This window comes from Hordeum vulgare, chromosome 3H, assembly GCF_904849725.1.
Source record: "Hordeum vulgare subsp. vulgare chromosome 3H, MorexV3_pseudomolecules_assembly, whole genome shotgun sequence".
Lineage (NCBI taxonomy): Eukaryota > Viridiplantae > Streptophyta > Magnoliopsida > Poales > Poaceae > Hordeum > Hordeum vulgare.
This window is the reverse complement of record NC_058520.1, coordinates 613537406-613563708: the sequence shown is the minus strand read 5'-3', so window position 1 is coordinate 613563708 and position 26303 is coordinate 613537406. Positions and strand designations below refer to the sequence as shown.

The following is a 26303-nucleotide window of genomic DNA, read 5'->3' as shown; positions in this document are numbered from 1 at the left end:
CTCCTTCGCCCCCACCATGGCGATAGTATACACATTTGTCAGCTTCATTAACAACGAAGCCAACAGATGTCAGAGTTGTATTAAACTTCTCATGCCGTTGCTTAGGTGCTTGTCTCAGACCATATAAAGATTTCAGCAACTTACACACCTTTCCTTCCTGACCTTCTATCACAAAGCCAACTGGCTGTTGCATATAGATTTCCTCATTTAACTCTCCATTCAGTAAAGCCATCTTAACGTCCATTTGATGAACGAGAAGACCATGAGAGGCCGCCAATGAGAGTAGTACTCGAATGGTGGTCAGTCTAGCCACAGTTGAATAAGTATCGAAGAAATCTTCTTCCTCTTTCTGGGCATAGCCCTTGGCCACAAGCCTAGCCTTGTACTTTTCAATCGTACCATCGGGCCTAAGCTTCTTTTTGAACACCCACTTGCATCCCAATGGTTTGCAACCATAGGGGCGATCAGTGATTTCCCATGTCCCGTTAGCCATGATGGAATCCATCTCGCTACGGACCGCAGCTTTCCAATAATCAGCATCTGGAGATGCATACGCTTCTGAAATAGAAGTGGGATTATCATCCACAAGGTATACGAAGAAATCATCACCAAAGGTCTTTGCAGTCCTTTGTCTCTTGCCCCTACCACGGGCTTCCTCGTCATCCTCCTCAGGATTTTCATCATGTGTTTGTTCATAGTATTCCATAGGAATGACAGGCTCAGGAGTTATCTCAGATTCCTGTCTAGAAGTGCTTTGCATATCTCTCATGGGAAATATATCCTCAAAGAATGTAGCATCCCTCGACTCCATTATTGTACCGACCTTCACGTCAGGTACCTCAGATTTCACTACTAGAAATCTATAGCCTACGCTATTCTTAGCGTATCCCAAATTAACGCAGTCCACAGTCTTTGGTCCAAGCTTACGCTTCTTGGGGATCGGTACATTGACTTTCGCCAAGCAGCCCCAAGTACGTAAGTATGAGAGTGTCGTCCTTCTCTTCGACCACTCCTCGTAGGGAGTGACCTCATTATCTTTTGTAGGAACTTTATTCAGGACATGACACGCGGTCAATATAGCCTCCCCCCACCATGCCTTGGATAAACCCGATGTATCTAACATGGCGTTAACCAAATCAGTTAGAGTACGGTTTTTCCGCTCGGCAACCCCGTTTGACTGGGGTGAATAGGGAGGCGTCCTCTCATGAATAATGCCGTGTTCCGCACAAAATGAATCAAATTCGTTTGAGAAGTACTCTCCACCACGATCAGACCGGACTCGTTTAATTTTCTTTTCAAGTTGATTCTCAACTTCTGCCTTATAGATTTTAAAGTAGTGTAGAGCCTCATCTTTAGTACTTAACAGATACACATAGCAAAATCTAGTGGAATCATCTATCAATGTCATGAAGTATTTCTTTCCACCTTTAGTCAACACACCATTCATCTCACAAAGATCAGAATGTATGAGTTCTAATGGTGCCAAGTGTCTCTCCTCTGCAACCTTGTGAGGCTTGCGAGGTTGCTTTGCTTGCACACATGAATGGCACTTAGAACCTTTGGCTAAAGTGAAAGTTGGGATTAAATCCAGTTTTGCTAGCCGCGACATAACACCAAAACTTATGTGACAAAGACGTGAATGCCAAACTTCAGATTCATTAACACTCGAATGAATATTGTTCACGACTTTATTACAAAAATCTGCAAGAGAAAGGCGGAACAGACCTCCGCATTCATAACCTTTTCCAACGAAAAGTCCATATTTCGTAACTACTACTTTATTAGACTCGAATACCAACTTAAACCCTTCTCTACACAGAAGGGAGCCACTAACGAGATTCTTCTTGATGGCGGGGACATGCTGCACGTTCTTCAGCTGCACGATCCTTCCCGAAGTAAACTTCAGATCGACCGTGCCAACACCAAGAACAGAAGCACTCGCGCCATTCCCCATCAATACGAACCCGTGACCGGTGGCCTGATAAGAAGAGAACAATGATAAGTCAGCACACACATGAATATTTGCACCCGTGTCCACCCACCAATCGGTGGACTGACAAACTGTAAATACAGTAAGTAAATTACCGTACCCAGATGCACCACTTTCATTGTTGCCCACAATCATGTTGGCAGACTTGGAGTCCTGCGCCGGCTTCTTGTACTTGTTTGGGCATTTGTTCGCCCAATGTCCCTCTGAACCACAAGTATAGCAGCCATCTCCCTTCTTATTCTTCTTGAAGGGCTTCTTTCCCTTCTTCTTGAAGTCGGTATTCTGTTGGACATAATTCTTTCCCTTGGGCTTTTGAGAATTGAAGTTCCTCTGATGTACCATATTGGCAGCAGAAGAGCTTTCCACTGCTTTTCCATTGGAGTCCTTTGCTCTCGAGTTCTGCTCAACACTCAGATGGCCGATGATGTCCTCTACTGAGAACTCACGCCTCTGATGTTTCAGAGTAGTAGCAAAGTTCCTCCAGGAATTAGGGAGCTTAGCAATTATACAGCCCGCGACAAACTTGCCCGGCAAATTGCACTTAAGAACCTCTAGTTCCTTAGCTATGCATATTATCTCATGAGCTTGTTCCAATACAGAACGGTTGTCAACCATCTTGTAATCGTGGAACTGCTCCATAACATACATCTCACTCCCAGCATCGGTGGCCCCGAATTTAGATTCGAGCGCCTCCCACAAGTCGTTGGCAACATGCATATGTAAATATGCATCAACCAGCTTATCTCCGATCACGCTAATGACTGCTCCAAGGAATAGGACGGTGGCCTCCTTAAACATCTTCTCATGTTCAGGAGTGATAGTTTCCGTAGGAGTGACACCGGCTACCCAGAACACGTTCATAGCTGTGAGCCATAAGGTGGTTCTCGTTTGCCAACGCTTGAAAAAAGTACCGGTAAACTTATCCGGTTTCAGTGCAGCAGCAAAACCATTACTCGAACAATTCCTACAGAAATTAGGTTTTTGGATTGTTGAGTAAATAGGCAATTTTCCGAGTAAATTAATCCATGAGATAATTACTAACATGGCGTTGACTAGGTTCATGACATACTGATCACGGAGTATACTAGCAAGTACTACGCATATAGCAGAAACATCTACGTATATAGGTAATACTACTAGTGCAGACAGAAACAGGAGAGGGACAAACACATCATACCCTCCGATCGGCCAGTTGGCCGTAGCAGCAGCGGCGGCGGCGGTAGTATCCTCTGTCGTCTTCTTCTCGGCTTCCTCGCGGAGACGGTCAGCTTCGCTTGGTGAAGACATGGCGATGACGAGGGCGACGCGGACGTAGACGAAGCAGACGGACGGAGGCGAGCAGTCGCGTGATCGCTCCCCAAAAACCTAATCGCCCCTCTCCCGTACAGGAACCGGAGAGGCGAGGTTTCGGAGGCCTGCTCTCCCGTCGACCGTGTACGCGGTAAACGGGACGGAGTCGCCGGCGGCAGCAGCAGTCAAGGAACGAACGCGTGAGGCAGATGTGATCTGGTTCTCGTGACGGCTAGGGTAGGCGATAGCCTGCTTATAAAGGCGGATGGGTAGAGAGACGTGGGCCGAACCCACGTCCGAGTCGGTAATCGTGCCTTGTCCGTTACGTATTCTCCGTTCCTGACCGGCAAAAATAAGCGCATAGGTATGAGCTCGGCTCATTCCTGCAACCCGCGTCGTGGCGAGGCGGGCGGCGGAGAAGGAGTGCGCGAGGGCACCTTCTCTTCTCACTCTCCAATAGCATGTGGAAGAGAGACCCTTATAAAGGGGTCCAAACTCTCCTCCACTAGCGGGGTGGGACTAAACTCCCACCACCTTGTCATCCCACCACCTACATGGGCCCTTGAAGATTTTTCTGAAATTCTCTAATGGGCCTAAAGCCCACCTCCAAATTTCAACAATCTCTAAAAAAAACTTATATTTAAAAACGGAGGGAGTACATTTGAATAGTGTGATGGCATCGCACATGTTGATGATGATGGTGTCACCTTCTCATGAGATCCATTCACGTGCATCATTACACACCAGGACAGAATAATAACAATTTTAAAACCAAGTTTTTAGCAGTACTACTACTACCTACTCCATATTAATCACGAGATCGCATCGCCATCTGGGATAATGACGCCCCGGGCCCACCACGGCCAAGTTTATCAGAAATCCCACGTGGGAAGCCCGAGCTCCAGGCCAAGAGCAAGAACAGCAGCCGCATCCTGCCCGATCCCGTCTCCTCCCGGTCCCGTCGCATCATATCACCACAGCCCGAGAGAGATCGATCGATCGAGACCGATCCCATCCGGCCGTAGGAACGCGGCGGCGACGGCGAGACAACCATCATTGGTAAGACGGACGCTTCTTGATTCATTGTCTGTTTCTCTAGGATTGGCTCTTCTTGGATCCAATCCGCGCCGAGCTCGATTGCATCGCGTATACCCCCCCTGAATCTGAATCTGAATCCCCATGTTCATGTTTAATTAATCGATTTCTCGGTGTGCAGGCTGGTCGAATCGAATCTCTTCTTTGGAGCCGATTGGCCGGGCAGGCGAAAAGGGGATCGGTCGGCGGAGCGATAATCCGGTCAAAAAGGCTCCGGCTTTTAGTTAGCGGCGGCGGCGGCGGCAGGCGGCTGCTCTGCCAACGATGGACCCGCAGGTGGCGGTGCGCGGGGGCGACTGGGTGTCGGCGGTGACGCCGCTGCTGAAGCTGCTGTGCCTGACGGTGATCGGGCTCCTCCTCGCGCACCCGCGGGCGCAGGTGGTGCCCAAGGCCACCTTCAAGCTGCTCAGCAAGCTCGTCTTCGCGCTCTTCCTGCCCTGCCTCATCTTCGTGCACCTCGGCCAGTCCGTCACGCTCCACAACGTGCTCCACTGGTGGTTCATCCCCGTCAACGTCCTCATCGCCACCGCCGTCGGCTGCGCGCTCGGCTACGCCGTCGCCCTCGTCTGCCGCCCGCCGCCCCGCTTCTTCCGCTTCACCGTCATCATGACGGGCTTCGGCAACACGGGCAACCTCCCCATCGCCATCATCGGCTCCGTCTGCCACACCACCGACCACCCCTTCGGCCCCGGCTGCCACCGCGAGGGCATCGCCTACGTCTCCTTCGCGCAGTGGGTCGCCGTCCTCCTCGTATACACCCTCGTCTACCACATGATGGAGCCCCCCATGCAGTACTACGAGATCGTCGGCGAGGGCAACGAGATCGAGCGGGTGCCCGAGGAGGAGGAGACGCAGGTCAGCAACTTCAGCCGCCCTCTGCTCCAGGAGGCCGAGTGGCCCGGGATGGCCGAGAAGGTCATGGAGCACTCCAAGACGCCATTCATCGCCAGGATCTTCGCCAGCATCTCGGGCTCCTCGCAGAACACCTTCCCCGACATTGATTTCTCCGAGGAGGGGGGGATCTCCGGCGCCGGCCCTAGCAGCCCAAAGTCTCTCCGGTGTTTGGCGGAGCCCAAAGTGGTCAGGAGGATGAGGGTTGTCGCCGAGAAGACTCCGATTCAGCATGTCCTTCAGCCGCCGACCATCGCCTCGTTGCTCGCCATCATCATCGGCATGGTCCCCGTGCTCAAGGCCTTCGTGTTTGGGGCTGATGCGCCGCTCTCGTTCTTCACCGACAGCCTGGAGATCCTGGCTGCTGCTGTGGTTCCCTCGGTGATGTTGATTCTCGGAGGCATGCTTGCAGAAGGCCCAAATGACAACGCCCTTGGTAAGCGGACCATCATAGGTATAATCGTCGCAAGGCTTCTGATCCTCCCGTGCATTGGTATCGGCATCGTGATTCTAGCAGACAAGTTAAACCTGCTCGTTGAGAACGACTACATGTATCGGTTTGTGCTCTCACTGCAATACTCCACCCCAAGTGCCATCCTTCTCGGCGCGATCGCGAGCCTGAGGGGTTACAGCGTTAAGGAAGCATCTGCGCTCCTCTTCTGGCAGCACATCTGCGCGGTGTTCTCTCTTTCCATCTACCTCGTCGTATATTTCAAGCTGTTGTCGTACATCTGAAGCCTCGCAAAACCGGTTTATAGCAGTCATCATGCGAGGTGATTCCCAGGAAAAGGAGTGCTTGAATGAATTCTCAGCCATGCCTCCTTGTGGTTAAGAAGTGTATCATAATTTGCTAGTGATTGTATTTCTATCACATGTATTATTATTCGAGAACAGGAGATACACTTTTTGTCGTTAATTACTGTCGATACATTGGGTCTGTACATGATTTTGATCTTATTGCAATATTGCACCTTTTGGCTGCCATTGCCAGTTTGTAGAACAGCACAAGTTGTCAGTACATTGGCTGTCTGATCATGAAGTGCAAATGTCTGGTGGTCACAGCAGTGTGATAAGTTTGAGTAGCATCTAAATTTCTGTCGATCATCATCTAAAGCAGATAAATTATTCTTGTGCATGAATGAAACACAAATTAAGCTGAACCTTGAAGTAATGACCTTAAATTATATCCATTGTACAAGGTGCATGAATGAAGCAAAAACTGCTGATTGTTATTTCCTGGTGAGATCTGGAGGACAGAGCAAAAACAATCAGACATGACAGAATGGTGAAAAGTGAGCCAATAAAGAACCACAAATAGGGCAAAACTTTAAATTTTTTTCTTGAGGTAAATAAAGGTGTCCAGCAACTCCATGCAACTTTCTGGTTTCTACTTGCAAGAACAGGAAGAACAAAAAGGCATGGCACTAACATATGCATCACTGTCATCAACTGAATTGAGTGGCCACTTTTGATTTTCTTTCTGCAGGTCTGGGCTGGCCACTTTATCTTGAGATCCAGACATGCCGTTGAATTGCAATCCACACATAGCTTTCAGGTTGGATTGCTGACTGGAAAGGTGAGTCCCAAGGCCACTGTGTGCACCAGCATTGCCAGTATTCTTTCCATGGATGCAGAGAGTGGAGTAAGAAAAACAACTCAATTAACTTTTCTTGTTTGCTCGCTAACCTATCGTCGACGATCTTCCAGAATTGGTGACCAGGTTTTCCAGAAGAGCGAGATCGTGCGATTCGCAAGCTTCGACGAGTGGTCTCTTGCTATTTCGGTGGAGGAGTTAATTTCCGTGCGAAGCAACGTGTCACGCTTTGGCCATGTGGGAGACAAGTGTAAGTACAGTTCAAGCAATAACTTGGTTAATAAGCAATGCAAAAGCAACTTCAAGGTACCCTTTCAGATGCCAAGGCAGTGATACGCTTACAACTTCTAGGAAGCAGGGATTTTCCTCGATTTTCCTACTGTTTACTCTGAAAAAAATTCCTTTTGCAACGCGAATGGTCCTGAAAATCTATGTTGTCTCTTTATGCATCCTCCTTTTGCCTTTTCCTATTTTTCCCTGCTCCTACTTTTGAGTCACCAGCAACACAGAAAAAAATAATTATGTGGACAGAAAAAGGCAGGAGTCCCCGGGAGAGAGCCGTATATAAATCGAAATCCACGGCCTAGGAGGAGTTGTGATCCAGCCCCAATTCCTCTGTGATCACTTGCTTGGATGTGCTGTGTCAGTTACAGTGACCCCTCTCCTCCTCTTCCTGCCGAGGAGAAGAGCAAAGAGGAGGAGGAGCAGCGGTGCGGCGCAGCCATGGAGGTGGATGCAGAGGCCTCCTACAGCTATGGCTTCCTCCCCCAAGGCAGGCACCAGCCCTGCTATGCCCCACCCCCTCCTCCACCAGGTATTTATTCTTCCTCTCTGCTCCTGCTAACTCTTGTTTGGTTTTATTTCACTCTGAGAACACGCAAAACACCCGAACGCCGTTTCGGTATGAGGCGACGCGTTGCCGTTTGGTTTCTGATCTGATCCTTGTTTCTTCATGGTTTATTGGATCCATCCATTCATGCTTTCTCTTGAGAAGAGGCTTGTTCTCGGCGGTTCTTGTCGCAGGTTCTTGCATTTCCTTTCCTGTTTGTCAGGGGTGCAGCTATACTTTCTGTTGAATCTTTCGTAACCTTTTTTCGGATTCTGCTTTCTGTTACTTCTGCTTTTATGGTTGCTTGCAAATAAAAAAAAATTAGGGGCGTTGCTTTTGATCATGTCTTGATCAGATGTAAAAGGGAAATTCTATATTTCTTGCTTCTGGTTTTCTTGGCATACGAGAGAATGATCTGAAGTTGGATGCTTTATTCATCCTAGCTTATGAAAAAGTTTCCACGTCAGTGATATTGAGAAGTTGATTGCACTTTTGAACAAAAATTAAGACAGATGATTAGATTAGATCAGTGATATTGCTCTTGAATCTTTCCTAACCTGTTTTCAGGTTCTCTTTTCTGTTACTTCTTTTTGCGGTTTCTTGCACGCACACACACACACACACGCACACACACACACACACACACACACACACTGGAAGCATTGCTATTGGTTATGCCTTGAACTCTTGATCAGATGTAACAAGGAAGAAATTATTTCTTACTTCTAGTTTTCTTGGCATATGAGAGAATGATGTAAAATCAGGTGCTTTAGTCATATTATTCTATCGCATAAAAAGGTTTTCGCGTGAGTGATATTGAGAAGTTGACCGCACCTTTTAGCAAAAATCAAGACAGAAGGATTATATTAGATTATATTAGATCATGTTGGATTGGATTTTCTTAGAGCAGCACATCATCTGATTTTTTGTTGTTGATGTTACTCAGAAGATGGTGAACTGTGGGAGTACTTCCCTTGCCCTTTCTGCTACATCGAGGTTGAAATGCCCTTCATCTGCAGCCATCTGCAGGAGGAACACTGCTTTGACACCAGAAATGCTGTAAGAGAAATATATCCCTCTTTTTTCCCTTTCCCTTCTCTCCGCAAATGTTTCTTGGAATTACTAGTACTCCCTCCGTCCGGAATTACTTGTCGTAAAAATGGATAGAAATGGATGTATGTAGAACTAAAATACATCTAGACACATCCATTCCTCGGACAAGTATTTCCGGACGGAGTAGGGAGTAGTATGCAAGGCATTGCGTATTAATTTTGATCAAAACATAGCCTTAAGGTCCTAATCTGTTCCTGCTGGAAATGCATTTAAAAATGCTACTGTGTGTTCGTTTATAAAATTCCAAACTGCTCCATTATTATAGCTCCTGATAACACAGAAACAGAGTGTTTTTTGCCTGTCCCTCCCCTAAACAAAGTGGCAAATGGCTTGATTGATTCTATGATAACAGTTTGATATCACTGTTTTTCTCTCTACGATGCTGAATCACTAAACTGTTTTTTACCGCATGATCTTCAGGTTTGCCCGATATGCGCCGAGAATCTAGGGAAGGACATGTCCGCGCATTTCAGATTCCAACACTCGCATCTTCTTAAGGTATGTACTATATCTATCTATCACTCCTCCCTATCTCAGAATCGCCGCCATTCCAGGAACCAAAAAAAAAAAAAAAAACTCATCATCTGATCATGGCAGAGGAGGAAGCCTTCGAGGCCGAGCAGCTCACCATGGCCAGCAGCAGCAGCACCATCCCCATATGAAGTGAACCCCTACCCCTACATGATGAGCAGCAGGCCATGCCAGGACCCTGAGCCTGACCCACTGCTCTCCCAGTTCATCTGCCGCGGCAGCACCGACAAAACCGAAACCGAGCTGGGATCACGCGACGGAGCAAGCCAGCACCATCGCCCGAGCAGCGCTCATCTGTTAGCGGATACCCAGAGGTGAGGAAGATGATGGTTGACTGTTTTTTTTTCAGAGATTTGTTGTGGCCAAGCTCAGTCAATAATGGTGTTGCCTTTTGTTTTCAGGCCTGTGAGCCGGCTGGAGCTGGAGGAGAGGCTGCAGAGGATTGAGTTCCTTGCTGAGATCATCACATCAACCATTCTTTAGTTAAATTATAATCTCTAATTGTGTTGATGTCTAGGGTTTCTTGACCAGTTTTAAGCCTGTGTTTTATGATCCAGATGTACTATGTAACCTTGGCTATCTATCTATACAAAATTTGCATGCTTTGCACTTATTTTCATGTTGCTAATTTGCTTTTTTCCTTCAATTAATGTGCTTCTTTGGTGTAAGTACTGAGAGGATTAACATGCACAACAGTGTTCCATAGAGATTTTTCTAAACTGATTTTCATTTGTTTGCGACGTAAAATAATTTTAGTTCAAAATACAATTCAAGGAAACTACTGAGAGGATTAACATGCACATCAGTGTTCCATAGAGATTTTTCTAAACTGATTTTCATTTGTTTGCGACGTAAAATAATTTTAGTTCAAAATGCAATTCAAGGAAACGAATAGTAGAAGAACTGGAGCAAAACGAGTGAATGGGAGAATGCGCACAGCAAAAAGGGAGGCAACAAAATTAACCTGATATGATATGATATCTTTGTATTGCTCTACACGTATCATCAATATCATCACCATTCACCTAAGCTCGCTACAATAAGGGCTCTAGAGATGACAAAAAAGAGGGGGGAGGGAGGATTAACAGGGGCGATATACGGCGACCTAGTGGACAAATGTTACGTTGGGAGGGGTGACACCCATCATCTCGTAATACGCCTTGTCGGCCTCCGCGATCCTCGTCTGGAAGATCCCCCACTCTTTTCGGCAGCGCTCCCGCACCCCTTCCCATGGCGCCTTCCCGTTCTCCGCCAGTCCCTGCAAGTTTTCGATGGCAGGAATGAGTTTGGCAGTGCGTGCTAGGTTTTGCTGTTCTATGATGGGGCCTGGTGCTCAAAATACGCTTTTATGATTCTTCTTACCTGGTTCCCAAGAGAAGGAACCACTTGGTGTACAATCCACTGGGAGTCAACGACACCGATTTTCTCATGAGCAGGCTGCACAGAGTATAAATACATTAATCAGAGAGATAGAGATAAGATGGTCAAGAGCTATTTAAATGATTATAGTGTTAGCAATGGAAGTAGTCAGAAATATATCAATGTTTGACAAGGGCGTGTGGTTCATACCTCCACACATTTCCTCAGAGCAAAATCCAGACCCCATCCATGAACCAAGTCATTCTGCAACAACAAGCGGATGTTAACCACATTAGGTGCAAATGTAAGAGAAAATTAGATGATGAAAATATGTTATACCTGAATCATATGCCATACACATCTCCATGCATCTCTGGAGAAAACCGGAGCCATAATTTCAACAAAACTGCACATCAAACATACACAGTTAGGCCATTTTCCACGTATATCAGCGACCAAGGTAACACAAGTCAGCTGCGGAAGGCAAAATACATACGCGGCACATGGTGGAAGATGAGGATCCGTGCACCAGCCTGGCCTCTCCTCGGTATCCCTGTTAAAACCAAACCACCAATCAGGTAGGTATGAGACGAAAGGTAAGGCAAAAACAAATTTGTGTATCTCAGAAGGGCAGACAAGAATTCTTCAACTTACTTGTGAACCTCGCGATCCCCTCTTCTTTTGGTCATCTGCCATGTCAATCCCTTATCTGGCTCCAAACCAGGTTGCGAGATTTCCAGCTGATATTTCTTGACAAGTTTGATATACCTACAATGTAAACCATGTTAGCAAGTCACCTGACGCTGCAACAGAACAATGTGTTATGCTAAGTGAAGACTGAAAGCATACTCCTCTCCATTGAAATGATCAACTCCAAGGTCCTCATCCCAGATAAATATATACTCATAGGGTGCCACGATATCAGGGTGCAAGAATCTTTTGGCATACCACCTAGAGGCGAAGAAATTAATCAACTTTTAGATTCCCTGTTCAGATTACAAATTTAATAAGAAAATACATAAGCATCAGGGAGTACCATTTCGCTTGTTTCAGAACACTAACATGAATCGCTCGTTTTGACCACTCAAATTCCTCCCATTCAGTCACATGGCCATCGTAGTGAAATAACAGGATAGCAAAGTCATCAGAAAACTGCAGGAACCAAGAGCTCAAACAATTAGGCAGATAACCAAGTTACAATATCATGGTATTTGTACATTAATAGATAAAAGGTAAAGATAACACGACAAAACAATGCCCTGTACCGAAGTACTGCGAAAGGAAACAGTGGAAGTAATAAAGTGAAAGTAAAAAATGCCCAGAAATATACTGCAAAAGGAAACAGTGAAACACGACAAAACAATGCCCAGAAAAGAAACAGTGTAAGTAAAAAAGATAACCTGGGGACACTCGGATAATTGATATATTATAAATGTCAAAGTTTTACCTTCTGGACTGCTCTATTTATGTTGTCCTTCTGTGCAATTCCAACAGTGAAAGTAACAAGGTACTTTGGCTTGAAGGGTAGGTCCTGCGAATTCAAAGTCAAGCAAATTTTGTGAGGGCTAACTCAACCACTGAAATTAACTTTGATGCCCTGTAAATGCGATTGTGCAGAAATTAAGATTACATTAATTAACTTTGATGAAACATGAAAGCTAAAAATGCAAATTCTGGGCTTAATAAAATCAGTAAAGAAATGCAGGGCATAGCACTGGTCAGAACATTATATGGAATTAACAGAAGCACACAAAATGTCAGTGCACAACAGCGTGCGTCGATTGTGCAAGAACGATCACTTTGAAATTATGAGACAACAATAGACACGCATAACTATGTATCAGATGACAAGAGCAAATATATGCTAATTATTTGAGAACAATGTGATAGGCAGAATACATCATGGTCAGCTTTTTGAGGTGGAATATTATAGTACATCTAGTGGAGAAAGAAAGGAACACATTATTCTCTTTGAGGCGCAGCATATAAGGTGGAAAAGAAAGAAGGAAAGGCATCCCTTGAGCTGAAATATATCCATCCAGGTGGATGCAGAAAAGAATAGCAGCTACCTCAGCCGGGTCTCCCCATAGCCTGTGCTTATACAAATCAGACTCTGATGAAATGATGCCAGGTGCTAGCATCTCTGCGCCCCTGGGGTTTGTTGGTACATATATCTATGATCATCAAGAAAGATCGAGGTTAGTTCAAAATGTTAGGATATGAGTTGTATATACTTATAATAAAAGATGTAGAAACAGAGTTGGAGTAGAAGAATTCAGCGAGTTACCTTCATGGTAGTGTTTGAACTAGATTCAGTAGCATTTCCCCTTGCGTTTCTAGCAGAAATCCAGGCATGATTCAGTATAGCCTGAGCCGTGAGTCCAGAGTTCTTGTCTTCTATGTAGGAAACAATGCTAGAAGGGAAGTGAAGCTGCAAAGCATGTTTGAAAGAGTCAACCTTCTTGAAATGCATACATGCAGTTAGTGCAGTACGTTGATAAGAGGTACTAATTTGTATACCTTTGTTATGCTGACTGTTGGGAAGGAGATTCCGATGAAGAAACCAAAGACCACCCCGACGATCGTGACGACGACAAGCCTCATGCTCTCGTTGGGTTTCCTACTATGCACACTGCAGGGGCAGCAAGTTAAGGGTCAAGGAACAGGGCAGCATAATTAAAAAGAAAAGATAACCAAGAGGAGAAAGGAAGGCATGCAAACCTGCGACCAACTATCGGGAGTTTTGCCATCGCCTAGTACACCAGCGCGGGGACGGGGGATCGAGTCTTGCGAGCGGCAGCTGCTACACATTGCTCGGCAAGAACATAATGCTGGCGCCAACCCCGGAACGCGGACCTGAAATACAGTCGATGCTTGCGTCGGAATCAGTTATGAAACAACACATCCATCCGCGCTAGAATTGAACCCCTGTTTCATAGGCTTCAGTATTTATTATTACTAGTCATTACTGGCTGCCAGTTATAGACGCATGCTTCCCTAACTTGGATGCAGTAGCTACCGGTCCCTGCCAATTATACACGGTTCCCTTAACTTGGATGCATCGTCCCTGACTTTGAAACAGCACTTACTGGTCGGGCAGCCAGGATCAGCGTGCGAACACCATGAGGCGTGCGTGCGTGCGTGCTGGCTGATTCACAAAGCTTGGAGATTTGACATGGCCGTGTGGGAAAAGAAACTTGCCGGGTTCATCAAAGATGGTGCAGCTCTGAAGTGAACTTGTAGCCTAGTACAGTACTACTAGTTCTACTACTAGTAGTAATACTGACGCGAATCGATTGGTCCGGTCCTGGCCGACCGACGAACACAAGGAACAAGGTAGGGGGAGGAAAACCCTACCTTTTTTGGTTGGACAGCCAATCTATCAATCGGGAAGAGAAGCTGGTCAAGCAGGAAATCCAATAAACCCCCCATGGGAAGAAGATCGCCGTACCTGTTGGCGGCGGACCGATCCGGCTCCGGCGCGTCCGGCGTCCGGCGTCCGGCGTCCGGCGGCGGAATCCGGCGCGGCCGGCTGCGGGAGCGCCCGCGCGCGCGTGCGGCAGGAGGCGGGGGGTGGTGCCGCGGCGCGCGCGCGTGTGGGTGGGGTGGCGAGAGGGGATGGCGGATGGCGACGGCGGAGATTGGGATTGAAGAAGAAGGGGGAGGGAGGGAGGGGGTGGTGGGCAGCGAAATCTTCTGGTGCGTGCGATTCGCTGGCTGGCTCTGCTAGGTGGCTGCCGTGTGGGCCCTAACAGCCGGTTTTTTGCATTTGCTGTTACAAAACAAAAATTACCAACTCCTGCTGCTGCCCTGCTTAAACGCCCAGCAATTCGATTAGGGTTCCGCCGTTTTGGTCCATGCACACGTGCGATGTACTATGATTCTCATTATTGTTTTACTAATACAAATGCATGTGGGTAAAAATTAAATATGCAAACATTCATTTATGTATTAACTCGTGTCCCTGTTGGAACATGTCAAAAAACAAAGCTTTTATGATGCCTTGTACTACTGGCAACACCGCTGGATTATGCAAACCAACCTGGATGGTTAGAGGGAAAGTGATACCCCAGCCCATCAGGATTCAAATTCTGGTGCTTGCTTTATTCATGAATTTATTTTAGGATTTTCGATGATACGATTTCAGTGGAAGGATACGCGTACGGTGATTTCGTAAAACTCAAGATGTCATGCCGGCTCAATCTCTCTGAGGTGCTCATAGAGATGTGCATATGTGCGTTCATAGAGATGCGTGTATATAAGCGTTTGTGTGTGTATTGTGTAAAAAAACATTGCTGGATTATGCAGAAATGACATAAAAATGTACATGTTTTCACTATAAAAAATGCACATTTCAGAACCTATTTTTTATACGCAATCATTAGCACATCAAGAATTTTGAACCATACAGAACAAAGGGAAAGAACATGTATGAAATTGTCGCTAAATTTTAGCTGGAGCTTAGCAGCTTAATTGAACCAAAGGTGTCTAACAATGAAACTGATTTTGTTTGATTGAACTGAAGACTTATGATTGTGTAAGAATCACATGAAGATACATTTGTATTTGTAGCACCAGTAATACCTGTCTCGAAATAGGTTTAGGGCTCTTGTGTGTATATAAGTAGTATTCGGACTGCTATATGTATCAAAGTAGGATTCAGACTTTTTTTAATTTAACTGGAGACATGAGACTCTGTAAGAATCATGTGAAGATATGAGCAGGAATTGTGTAGGGTTTGGTTGGTTCCTGGGTCGTGGTTCGACTCCCATTGGACGCACCCATTATTTTGTCACTTATTAAAATCCGTGGTTTGATTATTAAATCTAAATATTTTTTTCCAACTAAAACCAGTACCGTGGGTTTATTTAAAAAAATTAAGGAGGATTTTGCAAAATGTCACGACAGACTAAGAATACCTATTTTCTTTATTAATAGGTTTATTAGAGCAACTTCAATGCGTCGATTCAAACGACTGACACTTTTATCCGTATTTTATTTGTTTGGATCGACCGCCCACTCAACGTCCGTCCTGTTTAAGATTTGCGTCGGTGGTACACTCAACGCCCGTGACCAATATTTACTGGTATGATCGGCTGGTCGTCTTTTTTCAATAAATATGCACACGTTTTGTATTATTTGACAAGCAAACACATAAAAACGGAGATGGGGGAATCCTATGTGGTTTAATCATATAGAAATCAAACAACTAACGATGAATACATGAGCTTACAAAAAGATGAACACATGGGCTTAGACTGATCGTAATGGGAGTATCATAAGTAGTATCTTGCATGTCAACTAGACATATTTGATGAGATGACATAGAATTAAATGAAAAAAGAGGGTTTAGTATCATATTAAATATTGTGGTACTATGCGTCATCATGGTAATAAATAAACTATTCTATGATACTAGCATATGATACTATGCATTACGGATATAATATCATACACTAATATCATGTATATGATACTAGTATATGATACTAGTATATGATACTCTCATTACAAAACTGAAAGGACATTAGCATTCATTGGCGCCCCTCGAAATCAATAATGCTCGAGTTTATCGTATATTCATTGATTGGGGTGCTCATTCAACATACTTACCATTAAGACACTAGAGTTGAGCATTGCACCTTCGAGGTGGTAAACTTTAAGATGGCCTACAACATGCTTTTGGACCGTCCACAACTTGCATTTTGACACTTAGTTATGCTTACATGATGTTCGACAAATTGATGCCCGTAACTCTAGGCACATAGGAAAATACATGACGTGGTGGAGAGAGAAACGCAAAACTGATCAGGTCCGTAGAAATAAACGACGGTTTTTTCTTGTACTAATCGCTGCTTACTGACGGCATATTTTCCATTGTAGCGAGGCTGTCGTGTGCATATTGTGCGCCGGATAGATCTTGTGCTCCAATTTCTCCCGCGAATGATCAAACAGAGCATGCTTTCTTCTCCACAATCGCTGCTCAGAGTCGTGATTTGCAAGCCCTTCAATTCTCTTTCTACACCACGCCTCTCAATCGAACCAAGATGTGTTCAACCTGTCTTGTGGTGTGTCCTTTTTTCAGCTCCTGAGAATGGAGCGTCAATCGACGCGGGTCTTTGCATCGTCGGAGCGTCAGCAGGTCACCACGGCCGAGCACACAACCGCCGTTCCTCACTACACAGCGGGGGACAAGCAACCATGGAATGATGCAGCTGCTGCTGTTTAATTAGAGCATCTCCAACAGTCGTGTTAAACTAGCGCCGCGCCGCGAGCTAGGCCGTTTTAGCGCGCGCGCGACGCGGCGGGAGGCTTCAGCGGGCGCGCAAAAACCGCACGCGCACTATAACAAGTTGGGCGCGCGGTCGGATACACTATCCCGCGCGGTGTATTTGGGGCGCCGGTTTCCGCGCGCGGCACACTCGAGCGCTCGCGCCGCACTCTCTCCTCTCCTCCTCCTACGCACCGCGCACGCCGGCGCCCTGCCACCCATGGACGCGCACACCGGCACCCCGCTCACCCCGTTGTACAGCCGCGACCCCCCCCCCCCCGCCCCCGCCGTTGCCGGAAACCCTAACGCGGGGAGCATTGGCGTCGCCACCGCCGGAGCTCCGCCGAGCGTCGGCCTCGCGCGCAGCCTCTTCTTGCCGCCGTGGATGACCACGGTGACGGGTGGCGTCGCGCCGGCGCCGTCCCGTGCCGCCGCCGCACCGTCGAAAATGCCATATATGTTAAAATGCCCGGCGAGTCGCGCACGCTGTACTTTTGCGCGCTGCTGGAGCGGCGCGCGCGCTGCATTTTAATGCGGCTGCTGAAGTCAGCGCTGCGCGCCGTGCCAAACCAGGCGATGGGCGCGCGGCAAACCAGTTTTTTGCGCGCGGCGCGTTCTGTTGGAAATATGAGCAATTTACCATAGGATTTTATTACAAGAAGAACTAGGAAAAACATAACCAACATAACAACAACGAAAGAAGGCAAGCTATATAGAAATGAGAAGACAAAAGACATGTGCACATAGGATCCAGAAAAGAGCATATGTATAACCGTTCTACAAAGACAAGGTATCATATGGAGTAATGAGTAGAAACGGAACATATCTAGCAGAGAAACTATAGCAAAAAGGTGTGATAGGAATTCAAAGAAGAAGCACATGAGTACGTACTGAGTTGCAGCAGCAGGAGTATTGGTGTTGGCGTTGTCGTTGGCCATGGTACCGAAGAGGTGGTCGACGTCGGGGAAGTAGTCGTCGTCCGGGAAGAGATCGTCGGTGTTCGTGATGGAAGCCAGTAGTCGCGTTGAGCGCTCCCCAAAAAGTTTATCGCCCTTCTCCCGTACAGGACTCGAACAGACGGAGTTTCGGAGGCCTACTGTCCCGACGAACGGTGCACGCCATAGGACGGGATGAGGAAGAACGTAGCAGCAGCACAGAGAGAAGAACCGGTGGCGAGTGGGAACTTCTGATGCGTAGTCTCTGAAGAGGAGCGACCTCTCTTTTATAGGCGCAGGAGAAGGAGGCGAGAGGCCAGCGACGGGATGTGAAGCAAACAGACGCAGCGACGGAACTGCGGCGTGTGCTTTCAATATCCACTACAGCAGAAAACGTTCAGCTTCTCCGAGTGGCCTTTCATATACCAGTCGTGCGTGGCAAAATTTTAGTTCGGCTCGGCTCATTCCCGCAACCCGCGGCGCGTCGTGACGAGGTGAGGCGGGCGGCGGAGGAGGAGGAGCGCGCGTGTATGTCTCTCTTGTTCTCAAGCTCATACATGTGTGGAAACAACCTCCCTTATATGAAGGTCCAACTTCCACTAAACTAGCAATGTGTGACTAAACATTTCCACCTCTTGCCTTGCACAAATGGGCTGCATGGGCCTCTAGGATTTATTAGGAATTTCTGAAATTACATATTGGGCTGGCCCATAAATACACAAAATTCCAGCAATCCCCCACCAGATCCCAGAGGCACACAAAATTTGCCTTTGGTTCCAAAACACTGTTTTATATACCGATACTGCAGTGGAGACTGTTAAGTTGAACTTTCGCCTAGAACTCTATGCTACACTAGTAAGCAACTTGAACAGTGGACTAGGCCTTGAACTGCAAGTTTTCTGCGAATCTAGCTTCACACAGATCCTTGACCGATACTAGGCTGCCGTGGGACTTCCCCACGGATGGAGCTTATGCGTCATACTCCGAGACCTTTCGTGAGTATACTAGAGAGCACCCTACTCTCATAGATTGCGACGTTTAACAATCTGACTCATATAGGTATGTTCTTCAAAAGATGTTCTGCATGACAACATCTCTGCTTCAGTAAGCAACTTAGAACATATTAAGATGTATATCAACCTGCCATGCAGTTTAGGAAAGTATTGCATCTTCATGGAGTGGTATCATTAATGATAAGGATACTTTCCTCTCAGTTGACAAACAACTTGTCTTTCACATCTAATTCACGGGATCTCCGATCACAAAGAATAGGTTACCACTGTGAACAACTCAAATTGTGGGTCTCATACCCATCTCCGTCGATGCATTATTTATCACATTACGTGATAGACCCTTAGTAAAAGGATCTGCCAGATTTTTAGATGTTAGAATATAATCCAATGCAATAACTCCAGAGTTTCTCATTTTCCTGACAGATTTTAACCTTCTCTGAATGTGTCTTGATGACTTCATGTTATCCTTTGAGCTGCTCACTTTCGTGATCACAGTTTGATTGTCGCAGTTCATAAGGATACCAGGTACTGGTTTCTCAACAATCGGCAAGTCACTCAAGAGCCGACGAAGCCAATCTGCTTCGACCGTAGCTGTATCTAGTGCTGTGAGTTCTGCTTCCATTGTTGACCTTGTTAAGATCGTTTGCTTGCAAGACTTCCAAGAAACAGCGCCGCCTCCAAAAGTGAATACATATCCGCTAGTGGCCTTTATCTCATCAGCATCAGAGATCCAGTTTGAATCACTATACCCTTCAAGCACCTTTGGGTTTCCAGTATAGTCAATTCCATAATTTGCAATGCCTTTCAAATAACGCAAAACTCTCTCTAGAGCTTTCCAATGCACATCTCCTGGTTTTGAGACAAACCGACTCAGTTTGCTAACAGCAAAAGAGATGTCAGGTCTTGTAGCACTGGCTAAGTACATAAGCGAGCCAATAATCTGAGAATATTTCAATTGATCTCTAGCAATTCTTCGATTCTTTCGAAGCAGCACGCTCACATCATATGGTGTGGGAGAGGACTTGCAGTCACTATACCCAAAGCGACTCAAGATCTTTTCCACATAATGAGATTGACGCAATGTAATCCCGCCATCTTCGTCTCTCAACAACTTGATGTTCAGAATGACATCAGCCACTCCTAAATCCTTCATCTCAAAACATTGAGATAGGAAATCCTTGACCTCTTTAATAACATTCACATTTGTTCCGAAAATCAGTATGTCATCAACATACAAGCAAAGGATAACTCCCTCGCCCCCACCATGGCGATAGTACACACATTTATCAGCTTCGTTTACTACAAAGCCTGCAGTAGTTAGAGTTCTTTCAAACTTCTCATGCCACTGCTTTGGTGCTTGCTTAAGTACATATAGAGGTTTCAGCAACTTGCATACTTTCCCTTCCTGACCATGTACTACAAACCCATCTGGTTGTTCCATGTAAATTTCCTCATCCAACTCTCCATTTAGGAAAGCAGTCTTAACATCCATTTGATGAACGAGAAGACCATGTGAGGCGGCTAGTGAAAGTAGTACTCGAATAGTGGTCAGTCGAGCCACGAGTGAGTAAGTATCAAAGAAGTCTTCACCTTCCTTTTGGGTATAACCCTTAGCCACGAGCCGTGCCTTATACTTTTCGATAGTACCATCAGGCCTAAGCTTCTTCTTGAATACCCATTTGCATCCTATAGGTTTGCACCCATAAGGACGATCAGTGATCTCCCAAGTTTCATTTGCCAAGATGGAATCCATCTCACTACGGACTACCTCCTTCCAGTAGTCAGCATCTTCATACGCATAGGCCTCTGAAATAGAACTGGGAGTGTCATCTATGAGATACATAAGAAAATCATCACCAAAGGACTTTGCAGTCCTCTATCTATTGCTTTTGGTAGGAACTTCATTGTTCTCCTCCACAATATTTTCAAAGTGTTCCGTCGAAATGATAGGTTCAGTAAATGTGACTAATTCATGGTTTGATGAATTAGGCATCTTCTGATTAGATGAGGTAGCTGTATCATTCATGGGAAAGATATCTTCGAAGAAAGTCGCATCATTCGACTCCATGATTGTACCGACATGCATGTCAGATACCTCAGATTTTACAACCAAGAATCTATATCCAATGCTATGAAAAGCATATCTCAGAAAAACACAATCCACAATTTTTGGTCCTAGCTTGCGCTTCTTTGGGATTGGAACATTGACTTTTGCCAAACAACCCCAGGTTCGTAGATAAGAGAGTTTTAACCTTTTCTTTTCCCATTCCTCGAATGGAGTTATCTCTTTGTTCTTTGTGGGAACTCGATTTAGGACATGACATGCAGTCAATATCGCCTCCCCCCACCATGCCTTGGAGAGACCCGATGTGTCTAACATGGTGTTAACCAAATCAGTTAGAGTACGGTTCTTTCTTTCGGCTATCCCATTTGATTGAGGTGAATAGGGAGGCGTCCTCTCATGGACTATACCATGTTCCGCACAAAAGGAATCAAATTCATTTGAGAAATACTCTCCACCACGATCGGACCTAAGCCTCTTGATCTTTCGATCAAGTTGGTTTTCTGCTTCAGCTTTATAGATCTTAAAAAAGTTCAAAGCCTCATCCTTAGATTTCAAAAGATACACTCGGCAGTATCTAGTGGAGTCATCAATTAGTGTCATGAAATATTTCTTTCCACCTTTTGTCAAAATACCATTCATTTCACATAGATCTGAATGTATGAGTTCTAGTGGTGCAAGATTCCTCATTTCAGCAGTCGTGTGAGACTTACGAGGTTGTTTGGCTTGCACACAAACTTGACACTTAGATCCCTTGACGGTGTTAAAGCTAGGGATTAAGTTCAATTTGACTAGTCGCGACATGCAACCAAAGTTAACATGACAAAGACGTGAATGCCACACATTTAATTCACTATTGTTGTAAACATGATTAACAACTTTATTGCAAACGTCTGCCAAGGATAAACGGAACATGCCTCCTGACTCGTAGCTCTTACCAACAAAAGTTCCATACTTGGATATTACAAATTTATTAGACTCAAAGACAAGCTTGTAGCCATCTCTACACGAAAGAGATCCCCTAACAAGATTTTTATTGACGGAGGGGACATAATGCACGTTCTTCAGCCGCACGACTTTTCCCGAAGTAAACTTCAGATCGACCGTGCCAACACCACGAACAGAAGCGGGTGAACCGTTGCCCATTAGGACGGTGGAAGTCCCTGTGGACTGATAAGATGAAAACATGGAAATATCACCGCATATATGCACATTAGCACCCGTGTCAATCAACCAATCGGGAAAATGACATACTGAAAGAATAGTGGGTAATATACCATACCCAACATCCTCCACATCAGTGTCAACAATGATGACATTAGCAGACTTGCCGCCTTTCCCATGTTGACGTTTGTCATAACGATTAGGGCAGTTAGGTGCCCAATGATCAGGATCTCCGCACACCTGACAAACACCTTTCTTTTTGTCATTCTTCTTCTTGAAGTTGGTGTGCTGTACAGCCTTGTTCTTCCCATCGAACTTTGCTTTACCATCGAACTTGCCCTTGTTCTTGAAATTGTGGGGCTGGAAGTTTTTCTTCTGTACCAGATTGGCACTAGAACCTCCCTCAATAGCTCAGGCACGTGTGCTTTTGCTCTCGCCTTTTCTTCCACATCAAGAGTACCTATGAGATCCGGAACGGAAAACTCCTGTCTCTTATGCTTCAGTAAGGTAGCAAAGTTCCTCCACGAAGGAGGAAGTTTAGTGATGATGCCTCCGGCAACGAACTTGTCCGGTAGCATGCAATTAAAGTGCTCAAGTTCTCTTGCAAATGGCTGTATTTCCTGAGCTTGCTCAACCACGGAGCGCTCTTCAGTCATCCTGTAGTCATAGAATTGTTCCATGATGTACAACTCAGTGCCAGCATCCGAGACCCCAAACTTGGCCTCGAGTGCATCCCACATATCTTTTCCATTATCAATTGACGCATAAGCATCAACTATGTTCTCACCAAGAACGCTCAAAAGAGCAGCCTTAAACAAGGTATCCATTTTCTGAAAGGCTAGCTCCTGTTGAGCATCATGATCTCCTTCAGGTTTGCCAAGAGTGGCGTCATAGCAGCTCATGGTTTGAAACCATAGGACAACTCTCACGCGTCACCTCTTATAGTGAACACCCTCAAACATAGGAGGTCTCATGGAAGCAGCAAAACCACTCGGGGTAAATTGCCTATAATAAGGTTTTTGAATTGTTGGAAATATGAGCAATTTATCATACGATTTTATTACAGGAAAAACTAGGAAAAACATAACCAACATAACAACAACGAAAGAAGGCAAGCTATATAGAGATGAGAAGACAAAAGACATGTGCACGTAGGATCCAGAAAAGAGCATATGTATAACGTTCTACAAAGACAAGGTATCATATGGAGTAATGAGTAGAAACGGAACATATCTAGCAGAGAAACTATAGCAAAAAGGTGTGATAGGAATTCAAAGAAGAAGCACATGAGTACGTACTGAGTTGCAACAGACCTTATCGCCCTTCTCCCGTACAAGACTCGAAGAGACGGAGTTTCGGAGGCCTACTGTCCCGACGAACGGTGCACGACGTAGGACGGGATGAGGACGGAACTGCGGCGTGTGAGCTTCTCCGAGTGGCGCGGCGTGACGAGGCGGGCGGCGGCGGAGGAGAAGCGCGCGTGTATGTCTCTCTTGTTCTCAAGCTCATACATGTGTGGAAACATCCTCCCTTATATGGAGGTCCAACTCCCACTAAACTAGCAATGTGAGACTAAACATTTCAACCTCTTGCCTTACACAAATGGGCTGCGTGGGCCTCTAGGATTTATTAGGAATTTCTGAAATTACATATTGGGCTGATCCGTAAATACATAAAATTCGAGCACGTTCGGAGCCTATCGGAGATGCTATTAGGCGAGTGTTATCGAACCTGACGCAAACACACCGCAGATCACAAAGAAACCAGTTCAGTTTAAAAAACTTATACAGTATTTAGGAACGGAGGGATATCATGATCTAGTCACTAGTGTCACATCATCAACATTCAGCCACTGCTTCCATTGCCAGATGCAAACGATCTGCGAAGTACTACACACATAAGCATTAATCCCTCAGCTCGATCGCTGCCATTAATCAGTCTCATAACTTTTTATTCACCGGAGTACCACCAAGTCAGACAGGAAAGCTACCATTAATGAGCTAGCTAGTGGTGGCCCGGGGGAGTGTAGATGGGCGTGCCGCAGTACTCCGTCGGGCACTCTGGCGACGGCGGCGCTCCGTATTCCGGCGCCGGCTGCGGGTACACCGGAGCGGCAGGAGGGTACGTCGTCCCGTAGACCGGCGTGGGGGTGGGAGCTGGGCACTGGCATCCCGGCGCCGGAGTCGGGGTGCACAGGCATCTCGGCGTTGGCGGCGCCACGTAGACTGGAGTGGGGCACTGGCATCCGGGCTCCGGGGTCGGGGTGCACCGGCATCTCGGCGATGGAGTCCCGTACACCGGCGTCGGGGAAGGGCACTGGCATCCCGGGTCCGGCGTAGGGGTGCACTGGCATCTCGGCGTCCCGTACACGGGCGCCGTTGGCGGAGCGTACACCGGCGTCGGCGTCCCGTACTCCGGCGCCTCGGGAGGGCAGTCCGGCGTCGGCGTCCCGTACACGGGCGACGTGGGCGGAGCATATACCGGCGTCGGCGTCCCGTACACTGGTGGAGCGTACACCGGCGTCGGCGTCCCGTACACCGGTGGATCATACACCGGCGTCGGCGTTCCGTAGTCCGGGGCTGGAGGCGGGAAGTATTCCGGCACGGGCGTCCCGTAGACCGGCGTGGGAGAAGGGCACTGGCACCCCGGGGCCGGGGTAGGGGTGCACAGGCACGCCGGCACCGGCGTCCCGTACACGGGCGGGGCGTACACCGGCGTCCCGTACTCCGGCAAGGGCCTCATGCGCCGGTGCGCGAAGAAGGGCTTCCTGCCGAACCCGCGGCACGGGAAGCAGATGTTGGCTGACGCGCACTCGGGCGCCGCGGCCGTCCGGCCTCGCGTCGCCTTGCCGGCGACGGCGACGAATGTGCCCTCGGCCGCGCCCTCGGACGGCAGCGGCACGATCCTCGACGGCTCCTGCCCGGGGCAGGGCGCGCCGCTCGCCGCGCTCTGGAGCTGCACGAGGCACTTGGACGCGCCGGCGCCGGCCGGGAGGGGCACCGCGAATGCGCCCGTGCCGTCGAGGCTGGCGACGGCCTTGCTCTCGTACTCGCCGGCGCCGGTGCCGTTGCCCTTCTTGCAGGTGATGGCCACCTTGAGGCCCTTAAACGCCGCCTCGGCGCCCATGCCCTTCCTCCCGCAGCCGGCGCACTGGGCCATGCCGAGGACGACGACCGACGACGTAGCGCCGTCGCCGCCCGTCGCCGCGGCCGCCATCAGCACCCCAGCGCAGACGATGAAAACGCGGAGCAGCAACCTCCCTCCACCGCCTCCTTCCATGGCGCCCGTTGTCTATCTACCTGCAGGCCGCTGCACCTCTGCAACTACTGCAAGCGAAGTGAGGGAGCCATGGCGAGCGTGGTGTGTATATAGACTCCAGCAGCGGGCGACGGACGATCCATGGAAGATCCATCAATGAAGAATTACTGAACACACAGCTCGATGGATCTTCACGTACGCGTAGAGCCGTAGAGGCAATCAAACAATCAACCAATCAATTTAACTAGCGGCTACAGAAGGGATGGATGGAATTGAATTGAATGCGCAAGCCGACCGATCGAACTTGGGGATGCCGCCATTAATCTAATCCAACTGTTGGAGCACATGCCGCCATTATTATGCGTACACACGTAGATATAGTGTACTGTGGAGCTCAATCAGGGGTACAAGAGTGGGGACGATGAAGCTGGCATCTATGGAGGGTGACGCCATGTTCATGCATGGCAGCTCAGGGAGTTGCATGTGCTGCAAGGAGAAGGAGAAGGAGAGTGGTCACGTGTCAATGATCCATCTATATATCTATGCTCATGTTTCCATTAAGTTCCTTTTTGGCCGGCTGTAAACTTAAATTTCAATAATTCTCTCTTGAAGCCATAATTTCATTCTCTGTTGCTTGTTGTAGATGATTAGGTTTAGGTGTGCAACACTCAATATTGATAGGTACTATACAAGGAACTAGGAATAGGAGGTGGACCCAATGACACAATATACATGCATAAATATATAGTGGGAGTGTCTGTTTTACATCCGGATGAAATGCAATTAGCTTTCATCCAAATTTTGCATTCAATAAAAGCATGACACTTGTCCCCTTTCCTGTTTCCTGTGTCATCTTTTTAAACGGGTCCACAACTTTTTGAACCCGGATAGAAAAACACCTAAAGTAG

At 47.0% G+C, this 26303-nt stretch overlaps 4 protein-coding genes across 6 annotated transcripts; 2 read left to right on the top strand and 2 right to left on the bottom strand.

Moving 5' to 3' along the window:
* Positions 1-4119: 4119 nt before the first annotated feature.
* On the top strand, positions 4120-6266 carry LOC123445672 (protein PIN-LIKES 2). 2 transcript variants are annotated; one of them, XM_045122696.1, is made up of 2 exons: positions 4120-4339; positions 4497-6266. In XM_045122696.1, the coding sequence occupies exon 2, from the start codon at positions 4640-4642 to the stop codon at positions 5999-6001; it is 1362 nt and encodes a 453-aa protein (XP_044978631.1). In that variant the 5' UTR covers positions 4120-4339; positions 4497-4639; the 3' UTR covers positions 6002-6266. The 2 variants fall into 2 exon arrangements, with proteins under 2 accessions (XP_044978631.1, XP_044978632.1); XM_045122697.1 differs by having other exon boundaries at positions 4338-4426.
* An 854-nt stretch (positions 6267-7120) lies between these two features.
* LOC123445675 (protein DEHYDRATION-INDUCED 19 homolog 5-like) lies at positions 7121-9946 on the top strand. Of its 2 annotated transcripts, none has more exons than XM_045122700.1 (5): positions 7121-7674; positions 8639-8748; positions 9223-9300; positions 9400-9647; positions 9735-9946. In XM_045122700.1, exons 1-5 carry the CDS (start codon positions 7494-7496, stop codon positions 9814-9816), a joined length of 699 nt encoding a protein of 232 aa, XP_044978635.1. In that variant the 5' UTR covers positions 7121-7493; the 3' UTR covers positions 9817-9946. The 2 variants fall into 2 exon arrangements, with proteins under 2 accessions (XP_044978635.1, XP_044978634.1); XM_045122699.1 differs by having other exon boundaries at positions 7135-7674; positions 8636-8748.
* A 333-nt stretch (positions 9947-10279) lies between these two features.
* On the bottom strand, positions 10280-14197 carry LOC123445674. The gene is made up of 14 exons (XM_045122698.1): positions 14144-14197; positions 13414-13548; positions 13213-13324; positions 12980-13123; positions 12762-12866; positions 12140-12223; positions 11729-11844; positions 11542-11643; positions 11347-11460; positions 11189-11245; positions 11032-11098; positions 10903-10956; positions 10696-10770; positions 10280-10591 (listed from the first exon to the last, which is right to left on the bottom strand). The coding sequence occupies exons 2-14, from the start codon at positions 13440-13442 to the stop codon at positions 10439-10441; spliced, it is 1212 nt and encodes a 403-aa protein (XP_044978633.1). The 5' UTR covers positions 13443-13548; positions 14144-14197; the 3' UTR covers positions 10280-10438.
* Positions 14198-23945: 9748 nt separating this feature from the next.
* LOC123441128 (proline-rich extensin-like protein EPR1) lies at positions 23946-25935 on the bottom strand. Its single transcript, XM_045117642.1, has one exon. The coding sequence runs from the start codon at positions 25414-25416 to the stop codon at positions 24142-24144; it is 1275 nt and encodes a 424-aa protein (XP_044973577.1). The 5' UTR covers positions 25417-25935; the 3' UTR covers positions 23946-24141.
* Positions 25936-26303: the final 368 nt, after the last annotated feature.

What these genes read in the sequence shown, in the direction of transcription:
- LOC123445672 (XM_045122696.1), top strand. Translation starts at nt 4,640, where the DNA reads ATGGACCCGCAGGTGGCGGTGCGCGGGGGCGACTGGGTGTCGGCGGTG.
- LOC123445675 (XM_045122699.1), top strand. Translation starts at nt 7,494, where the DNA reads ATGTGCTGTGTCAGTTACAGTGACCCCTCTCCTCCTCTTCCTGCCGAG. An exon ending in CCCACCCCCTCCTCCACCAG is followed by an intron (nt 7,675 to 8,635) that starts GTATTTATTCTT and finishes GATGTTACTCAG; the next exon opens with AAGATGGTGAACTGTGGGAG. An exon ending in GCTTTGACACCAGAAATGCT is followed by an intron (nt 8,749 to 9,222) that starts GTAAGAGAAATA and finishes CATGATCTTCAG; the next exon opens with GTTTGCCCGATATGCGCCGA.
- LOC123445674 (XM_045122698.1), bottom strand. Translation starts at nt 13,442, where the DNA reads ATGGCAAAACTCCCGATAGTTGGTCGCAG. An exon ending in CTCCCGATAGTTGGTCGCAG is followed by an intron (nt 13,325 to 13,413) that starts GTTTGCATGCCT and finishes CTGCCCCTGCAG; the next exon opens with TGTGCATAGTAGGAAACCCA. An exon ending in CAACAGTCAGCATAACAAAG is followed by an intron (nt 13,124 to 13,212) that starts GTATACAAATTA and finishes CATGCTTTGCAG; the next exon opens with CTTCACTTCCCTTCTAGCAT.
- LOC123441128 (XM_045117642.1), bottom strand. Translation starts at nt 25,416, where the DNA reads ATGGAAGGAGGCGGTGGAGGGAGGTTGCTGCTCCGCGTTTTCATCGTC.